We start from the raw sequence: 10,045 nt of genomic DNA on the forward strand, positions 1-10,045 counted from the left end.
AGGTTTGCAGCATGAGGCAAAGAGTTAACCCTCTTCCCCATGTGCTGTAATCCCATGATCCCCTTGACATCAGGCAAAGCCTTTACTATTGATTGCATTCATGCATGCTTCTCTGCTACTCTTATATTTTAGTATGCTCTACAGATAAATTACAACATATCCCCTTTCATATAATGCTTTTTAAGCTAAAAGAACAAATAGTAGTGTGCATAGCAGCTGTCTTTGATCCTATAGATTGTCACCAGTTTCTGTGATGAATGTCCACGTCTCTAGGCAATTGCAAATGTCTGTCTTTATCCTGCATTTTACAGGATACTTTGCTAGTAGCTTATCCTAATGAAAGAGTGTTTGTACGTATGTGGGTGTGAATGTATTCTTTTTAGGTAAAAGGCCAGAGACTGTGGGAGGCCTAATGGCGAGAGCGTGAAGGCCATGATGTTGATAAAAGAAGAGGATGTTTGCAACAATTATAGCAATAAAGTACCAGTTTGGGCCCCCTTGAGCTATGGCAAAAGAACAGGATGACCCAAGCTATAGCCCTGATTCATAACAATGAAGGTACCTAGGCATTGAAATTGGTGTGGAGGTGAGGCTTGGTGCTGAAGAGCGGAGATGAGGGCTTATTGACCTATTTAGCACATTGGTGCCATACTGTGGCTGGCGGGAGAGGAGGCCCAGTGGAGACATCAAATGGGCTCTTGGGTATAAAAGCTTCCCAAATCTAGAAGCAAATCAGAGACGCACCCACAGCTACCATCAAGACAGCCCAGCGCACCACCATTTCTCCTGTCTCTTCTGCTGCAGCTTCCCCAGGCCAAGGCAAGCTTGCATGAGTGTGAGTATGCATGGATAGGGATATGGAGTAACTAGTCTGCATTGTCCATTTTCTTTCTGGGTGATCCACAATGGCATTCACAGCAGTGTGCTCCTGTGCCTGGTCTGATCAGCTAGCTCTAGGTCTTTGGTAATAGCTTATTCCTGTCTCTCACACATATACCATTTGCTTTTTAAAAGAGGAAACCCCAGATATAGAAATTGTATGATCGTGTTTAATGTAACATGTAGTTTGGCCTTAAGAGTCATTACACCGCTCTTTCAGTTACGAGCAACCTTTATACCATATTATAAGGAACATTTTCAAACAGGAAGAATAGTTGCCAAATGAATGTGGTAAAACGTTTTTAAGAAACACAACCCAGATAAAGATCTCTCAAGAGCTAATGCCACTGTAATTGACTTCACTGCAGGAAGATTGAACAGCAGGTAGCTATCCCTTGTTGGAACCTTTTCTTGCCCTCTGTGTTAGAATGATTTGTCAATTATTGAGCTGATATCCATTAATATCTTATATAAAGCACAGGACCCTTGGCAGGTGATTTCAGAGCAGTTTTATTTGAGAGATTATTACTTTTTTCCCAGCAAAGGAGCTGCAGAGAACATTGAGCGCAGATTAAATAAATGTCACAAAAATGATGTTGAAATGACAACCTCCCCAAATACATTGGGTTTCAAAAGAGCTTACAAGAGACTATCCTGAGGCATAATATCACAACAAGCAGAACTGCAGGATATTAAAAAGATTACAGCGAAGAACCTCGAGAACGGGGACATGCAGGGCTGATTGTCAAGCAAGGCCCATTGCTCTCCCAGTTGCAGACAGGTGTCTTTCCCTGTCTACCTGGAGGTGCTCCTGATTGAGCCCAGGACCTTTTGCATGCAAAGCATGTGCACTGAGCTAGAGCTCTTCCCCAAACAGAACTTTGAGGTATTGACGCCCTGAAGAGTTTGTGGAACTTTGAGCAGCCAGGCTGTTTCTATGCAAGAATCTACCATCATCTGTAGCAATGCTTCGCCCCATATATCCCTGTCTGGCAACTGCACTCCTCAGATAACTGTGCAGAGGTTATGGATAATTAAGTGGTATACGAATTTTGTTAAATAAATAAGAAGGCACTGCGGAGAGTACCATATGCTCTAGAGGTGTGCTTAGTTTGTACTAGAAACCAGGCTTTTAGTGCTGCAGTTCCAGTCCTCTGGAATCAATTATCAGCTAAAATTAGGCAGGCACAGTGCTTTTCTGATAAAATATGAGATGCTGGTATTCATACCCTGATAAAAGTGTCATGGGTGCCAAGACAAAATGGCTGCCAGTGGAAGGGGAAACAGAGGTGACGGCATTCTGTTTTGGTGAATACCAACACACAAAAAGTTCTGGATAGCATGTCTAGCATTTTAACATTTAGGCAGCTATTTGAAAATGTTTTTGTTTAAGAAGGTTTTCCCTGAAGCGTGTCTCAGCTGATTCATGGAATATATTTTAGAATTTGTGTCATTTGGATTGCATCACATTTTATCCTATTTTTACACCGCTTTGATAGCTTCTGGCTGCAAAGCGGTGTATAAATCTGTAAACTAAATTAAAATAAATAGCGTTGTATCTAACTAGTATTACTTGAAGTAGACCCACTGAAATTAATAGACTTCAGTTAGTCATGCCCCTTCATTTCAATGAGTCTACTCTGAATAGAACTAACATTGAATATAGCTCATAATATATTAATGCTGATCACTAGACCCATGGTTTTCAGACTGTGTTCCAGGGAACCCTGGAGTTCCCACCATGAGAAGCCCAGTTATGAAAAACGTCTTTGAAAGACAGCTGGTCCACCTCAGTTGGCCATGTATACATCACCCCCACAAATATATTTAGATGCACATTTAGAAATAATTACTATGGGAGGCATCCAACTAAACAGTTGTGCTAATGCAAGGAGTTTTAGTTGCACAATGGAACTTTCCCCCTCCTCTCACCTCCCCACGCTCCCCATAAAACTGTTCTGGAGGAGGATTGGAGGAACCCCTGGAATAGATTTTGGGAGTGAACAGGGTGTGCACGGGGAGAAGAAAGAACAGGGGAATTGTGCAGCTAAAACTCCTTGCACTAGCAGAACTGTTTAGGTGCATGCTGTTCTTTAATTTTAAAATGAAACAGAATGCCTCTCACCATAAAGCGGAATATGATGTCAGCTATATGCCTGCTCAGTCTGCTCTCCAGGTGCTAACTGTAGATGGGCAAGACTCCTGCTCCTATTTGGCAGGTATGTTGTTGACTTCAGCATGCACTGGTATGCTTCAGCATGCATAATGCTGGTAGTTACTATCTGAAAGAAGAATCCTTTGAGTGAGGGGCAAAGCAATCTGACTGGTGGGAGGCCAGTGGGAGAGAAGCCAGCAGAGTCAGAGCTGGCGGAAGGGACCACCACATTGAGCTGTTGCTTGGAGGCCTCTTGGAGGGAAGGATGCTGGCTGCGCCAGGAGGGCACGGTGGAAAGAAAGAAAATACATTTTTCCTTCCGCCACCCCTTTTCCTGGCACACCGGCTGCTGCGATGGCGGGCCGCAGGAGGGAGCTGAATGGGACCTATATATTGTATAAGTTCGTCCCCCGGCTCCTCCTCTGACACACCCATGGAATGAATGCCCCTTTTTCATGAGTTTCACCAGCTTCCCCGGCTCCCCTTACACTGGGCTGGGTTTCCCTGGTGGATCCCTGGCTGAGCCATCTGAGTCTCAGCTCTGCCACAGCGGAGCTGGGATGGGGGGCTTCTTCTGGTGTAGCCTGGCTGAGCCAGGACCCAGTCATATCCAACTCCCCTCAGCCCAGTGTAAATAGCAGTTGGATTGTGCCCTAATTTGTTTGAAAATGGTGGTGAGTTTTGTCCTATTTAAAAAGTATATTTTAAGCCATCTTCTTATCCAAGTCTGCGCCTGTGTTGGAATTGCTTTTTAATATGTTTTTAAACCTTTTTACAAAAACATTTTAAAGCTTTTAAAAATGTGGTTAGAGATATCTTGTTTTAATATATTTTATATTAAATATTTATGGTTTTTATATCTGTTTTTATGATGTTTTAAAGGTGTAGTGGTTAGAGTGTTGGACTACGACCAGGGAGACCAGGATTTGAATCCCCACACAGCCATGGAGCTCACTGGGTGACCTTGAGGCAGTCACAACCTTTCAGCCTCAGAGGGAGGCAGTGGTAAACCCTCTCTGAATACCGCTTACCATGAAAACCCTATTTATAGGGTCGCCATAAGTCAGAATCGACTTGAAGGCAGTCTATTTCATTTCAAAGTTTTATGATGTTTTAAAGTGTTTTTAGTGCTTTTGTTTGCCACCCTGGGTTCCTAGTGGGAGGAAGGGCGGTATATATATATATACACTAAATTTTTCAGTTTGGACATTTGGAAGGAATTTTTGTTGCAGCACATCATCAAAATGGTGAGCCCTATTTTTATCTGATTTGCAGAAGATTTTTTTCAATATAAGTTATATAAACATAAAAGATCCCTAGATGGATAGATGGATATTCTTCCGAATTGGGCAGAAAATACATCATACCCGAAGTTGGTGTATTAATTTTTTTACTTCCAGTTTCGTTCATTGGAAAGCATAATTAAAAACAAAAATTAGTGGAGGAAAACATGTCGCCTACCTTCTGCCCTGCAGGGACGACCCTAGCAGGATTCTATATTAGGTAGTTTATCTTCAGTTCTCCCTCCCCCTGCTTTTGGATTGTTCTTACTGAGTAGAAAAGGCCTGGGAAAATTAATGATACTTCACCTGGTGTTGAAACAACAAAAACAAAGTAGGTACCAGGTGAGCCTCTCTGGGGAGAAAATTCCACAGCTGTGGTGCCATCACCAAAAAGACCCTCTCCCCAGTAGCAAGCTGCTACACCTTACTTGGCAGTGGAACCTGCAGAAGAGCCTGAGGATGATGCCAGGCTCCAGGTTGGTACACATAATAGGAAGCAGTCTTTTAGGTAAGCGAGTCCCAAGCCATTTAGAGCTTTAAAGATCAAACCTGCACATTCACTTGGGCCTGAAAACCAGTGCAGATGACAAAGCACTGGTATAACTGATCAAACTGGCCCAGTCCCAGGTAACAATCTTGCAACCCTAACTAACCAGTTTCTGGATTGATTTCAAAGTCAGTTCCATTCTTAGAGGTGAATCAAGTGGAATAGCTCCATGAAGGATCTCTTCTAATTTAAAAACAGATATTCTTCCCGTATGGTTTTTTTGGGGGGGCGGGCGGGGAGGGGGAGATTATACAATCAGCTCTGCATCAAACCTCTCTAGAAGCAACTTTGTGCAGTTAACTTCCCAAAACTGCATTGCCTTAAACATTACAATTCTTTTTATATCAAGACAGGGAATATAGAATAAAATGACCAGAAGAGATAAAATAATGACTTTTTAAACTGATTGCATGCTTTAGCTGACAGAGTTGTGGGCGAGGGCGAAGGTATTTGGTAGTTCAGGTGAAGTTAATGTCTGTGCAGATTTGCTTCTTCATTTTGTTTCACAGAACAAACAGCTGAAGTGATAGTATTTTCGACCCTTCACTGAGGCTCGCTACTCATATCCTTAAAAAGAAAACTATATTATATTTAACAAGAGTACAATTTGTGTAAGTATGGGCGTTCACACATTGTGTTTGAGTGCACAGTCTGTGTACACAACAGCTGAGCTGAATAAATCAACAGGTGTGCACTCTGTCACATGAATATTTTTACATGTGTACAGACAGCTTGTCACTGTATTCAGTGTAACGTGTGAGCAAGCCTTCTGTGTACGCAAATAGCTGAGCTGGACACTCATCCAGTTATTCACATGTAATGTTCAATGAGTGTAAGGTCTGTGTACGGAATAATTAATTTATTTATAAAAGTATTTATATACCACCATCCCATAAAATATCTAGGAGGTGTACAACAACATGTATACAATAAAACAGTTGAGCTATACAAATCAGCAAGTGTTCACTTTGTGAACAAGTCTGTTGTCATGAAAAGCTTAGGAGACACATCACTCAAGAAGCTAGACAAGAAAGGCTTATTCTCCCTCTCTGAAAGCACAACAATAGGATACACTGTTAGGAAACACACTTGTGATCTGGCATTTTCCCATATTCATTAAAGGAACTGGAAGGTGTGTGGGTAGTGAAAGTTGCCACCTGACTCAGGGCCAGTTCTGGGCGGCCAGGTTGGGCACTGGCCCGTGGGCCCCAGAGCTACAGGAGCCCCTGAGGGGCCCCTAACGGGCCCTCCACTCCCCTTCCGTGATCCACACCCCCTCCACGCCCCCCACTTACCTGTCAGCCAGCTTTTTAGCATTGCCCTTAATGAAGATGGCGGCTGCAGTTTCCCTAAGGTACTGAAGCTGCTGCTGCCATCTTAGTTGATGGCAGAGATGTGCGCGTGTAGCACGCATGTGTGCCATCAACAAAGATGGCGGCGGAGGCTTCATTCCCCTTAGGGAAACCGCAGCCGCCATCTTCATTAAGGGCAATGGTAAAGACTAGACAGGTAGGGGGGCCATGGGAGGGCAAGAGGGGGGACCGCGCATGTGCGTTTATGTGCATGCACACCCACCCACCCACCGGGGGGCCAGGGCAAGCTGATGCCCAAGGGCCCCCGCATGCCTAGAACCGGCCCTGACCTGACTGCATTTTTATTGTGTTCATTCTGAGAACACACGGATGAGTAAATAAAGACTCTTCAAAAGCTATTCTGCTACTTGCTAGCTTTGCATCTCTCTGGGGAAAAAAAGGTGCCGTCATTGTACAACCTGCTCAAGATAATGCCTTTAAAACAATGCTGATGACACACATTTTTTAAAAAAATGTAGTAGTTGTGGTTTGCGAGTGAAGAGTAAAAAGAATTTTGTTATTTAGAGTGCAATCCTAAACAGGTTTACTTTCACAACTGAGAAAGTGTCCATGAGGTTGCAGCCATCTGGTCCAACTCTGTACATCTCTCTCTCTTTTTAAATGAAGTCCCACTGTGTTCACAGGGGCTTATTCACAGGTAACTGCGAGTAGGATTGAAGTCTTAGTCTTTTTCAGTGAAACATTTTCACCCAGGATGGCCCAACTTTCAATCAGTGCTAGAGCTTTAATAGCTCTAATTTTTAGCAGGTGCAACTTTCCGAGCACCTGTAGTGTCGCAACATGAAAAGGTAGGTATAGCTGCTGAAATTTTGCTGTGTACATCTGTGAAAAGCAGAACGGTAACTGAGGGGTTCTCCTCCCTTCCTCCCAAACCAGTGTGATTTTGTTTGTGTTATCGCTACAAAAGTAGAAGTATACTGCACAAATGTACTCTTTTGCATCAGAATTGTTACTGGGAAGTAGTGGGGGGGGGGGAATCACTGCTCTCCCCTTTTCCCTCCCAGCCCTTAAGCCTTCCTTCGCTCACTCTTAGCTATATGAGTCACTGTTTTAGGATTTTTGTCTCAATGGTGACTTTCTTATATCTTCATAGATTATTAGAGGGTTAAGAGCATGCACTGTCCTGAGCTCATGCCATAACAGCAGCAAACTAATTCCTTGAATGTCTTTCTCATCTCCAGGCTCCGGAAAGCATAAATAAGGGGGTCAATGACCGAGTTGCACATAATAAGAACCAGGTATGTGTTGAAATGTGAGGCGTAGCAAACACAGTGTGGGTTGGTTGGGCATGAAATGATCAGAATGAGATGAAGGAAAAATGGTGCCCAGCAGGCAATGAAGACCCCAAGGAGAATAGTGATTGTGACAGCCCCTTTCATACAGGTACGCTGGTGGGGGACACCGTCCACTGGGAGGGCTGCGATGCGCTTGACATGCAGGCGTGCAAACAAGAACATGTGAACATAAAGTGAGGCCATGAGGAAAAGCATGGTAAAGAACATGGTGATGAGGCAGACAATGACAGTTTTGCTCTCATAGACAATGAACATGATGCCACAAAAGATGCAAGCAGTCCAGATGACCCCGATGAGAGCCAGAGCTTTCTTCACCGTCATGATGCTGTGGTAACGGAGCGCATAGAAAATTGTAATGTACCTGTCAATAGCTATGACCAAAAGGTTGCATATGGAGGCAATCAAAGAGATACAAATCATTGAGTCAAAGACATTGTCCATATGCTGGATGAAGTGGTCGTCGATGACTAAATACCCATTGCTCAGGATGGCGATCATGATGGTTTCCAGGGCGTTGGACATACTCACCAGTATGTCTGCTGCGGCCAGGCTACAAAGGAAAAAGTACATGGGTGAATGTAGGTTCCCATTCTTGATCACTGCAAGGATGACAAGGACATTCTCCAGAAGGCTGATGATCCCCAGTGTCAGGAACACTTCGGCTTTAATGAAGACTTGTTCACAGAATCCATTGTCGCTCCCGCTGCTGAAAAGGACTGAATCGTTGACCTCTTCAGTGGCATTAACTAACACAGACTGAAATGTTAGAGCCCAGCGTACAGTCGTGTTCATGGCTGGAGTTGATATTCAGGTTTGCAAGCAGTTATGGAAATAGCATCATTAAAAGAGAAAGTCAGTCAGAATTGTCTCAGTGTTCTTTATTGGATGAGATCAAGCGAGTCTTGGTTGGGGAAACATCTCCTTTATTCAGTTTAGATTTCTGAAGCCAATGCTGACAAGTTTCCTCCCCTCCTCCCGTGAATTCAGACGAAGCAGCAAATGTTACAGATATTTCTGAAAGGAGGCTGAAACTGTAGAAACAACAGCCTTTTTAAATAATTCACCTGTTGAATTTAAAGCAAGCCCCTTTGTGATCTGCTCCCATGTCCTGGGACTGCTGTTGGATTGGAGGTTGAAAAAGCACTTCGCAGCATTTCTTCCTGATTCATCTGTGAGAAGGAGGGCAGAAACAGTAAAAGAGCATTGGATTTTATACATTCATGAATGGGGGGAAAACACTCCTACTTAATCTTCTGTGCCTCACAATGACCACTGGAGAGCAAGTACCTCTTTGACTGACAGCTGCAATTCGCAAGCTGTAGAATCCCCATGGCTCTAAGCCTCTGTTGCAACTATTTGGTGCCCTCTGCAGATCAGAAAGATTATCTGTAAGCATTTTTTTTTAGTCTGACAGTCTGTTACAAACATTACAACCAAGAAAAACAGATATAGAACATGTAAGAAACCCCCCGCAATGTCCAAACACAGAATTAATGTACATTTAAAGTGCATTTGTGACCATATTCCATCCTCAAGATTATTTTTTCCCAAAAGGTTGTCAGTGGTTGTCAGATTTCTAAGAAGAACATAATGCACGATAGCTAGCAGCAAGCTAAGGCTGCAATCTTAACTCCCAGTCTATGGTGCTGGAGGGGGTTTGGATGCAGTAGACATTTGCATCTGCCAGCCTTCACCAGAAGGGGGCTCTGCCACTGTGTAGACCCCCACTGCACCTGCAGAAAGCATGACAGTGCAGAAGGACCCAGAAATGGGGTAGTATGGGGGTAGGAGTGGAGCTAGGCCAGCCATGGATCCACTGGATCCTAAACCAGTCTCACTCCTGGAATGGTTCCAGATCCAAGGGAAGGGCCATGGCTCAGTGGCAGAGCATCTGCTTTGCATGCAGAAGGTTCAAGTTCAATCCCTGGGATCTCCAGGTAAGTCTGGGAACATCCCTTGTCTCAAACTCTATATCTTTGTTTCCGAGCTCGAATCAAGGTGCTGGTTTTAACCTATAAAGCCTTACACAGCTTGGGACCACAATACCTGATGGACCGCCTCTCCCGACATGAACCCACCCGTACACTATGCTCAACATCTAAGGCCCTCCTCCGGGTGCCTACTCCGAGGGAAGCTGGGAGTGTGGCAACAAGGGAGAGGGCCTTCTCAGTGGTGGCCCCCAAATTATGGAATGATCTTTTTGACGAGGTGTGCCTGGCGCCAACACTGTTATCTTTTCAGCACCAGGTCAAGACTTTCCTCTTCTCCCAGGCATTTTAGCATGTGTTTTTAAATTATTTTTTTTTTAATTGTGTTTTTACATTGTTTTTTGTGTTTTAAAATTTGTGTATTTGTTTTTATTGTTTTTAATTGTTGTAAACCGCCCAGAGAGCTTCGGCTTTGGGCGGTATATAAATGTAATAAATAAATAAAATAAACTCTAGATAGCTGCTGCCAGTCAGTGTAGACAATACTGAACTAGATAGATCAATGGCCTGACTCAGTAGAAGGCA

At 43.7% G+C, this 10,045-nt stretch overlaps 1 protein-coding gene across 1 annotated transcript; it reads right to left on the reverse strand.

The window, feature by feature from the left end:
- Nucleotides 1–7,334: 7,334 nt before the first annotated feature.
- On the reverse strand, nt 7,335–8,324 carry MC3R (melanocortin 3 receptor). Its single transcript, XM_061630168.1, has one exon. It carries the CDS (start codon nt 8,322–8,324, stop codon nt 7,335–7,337), a length of 990 nt encoding a protein of 329 aa, XP_061486152.1.
- Between the last annotated feature and the right edge of the window lie 1,721 nt (nt 8,325–10,045).

Source organism: Rhineura floridana, chromosome 6 (genome assembly GCF_030035675.1).
Source record: "Rhineura floridana isolate rRhiFlo1 chromosome 6, rRhiFlo1.hap2, whole genome shotgun sequence".
NCBI classification, from domain to species: Eukaryota; Metazoa; Chordata; class Lepidosauria; order Squamata; family Rhineuridae; genus Rhineura; species Rhineura floridana.

What these genes read in the sequence shown, in the direction of transcription:
- MC3R (XM_061630168.1), bottom strand. Translation starts at nt 8,324, where the DNA reads ATGAACACGACTGTACGCTGGGCTCTAACATTTCAGTCTGTGTTAGTT.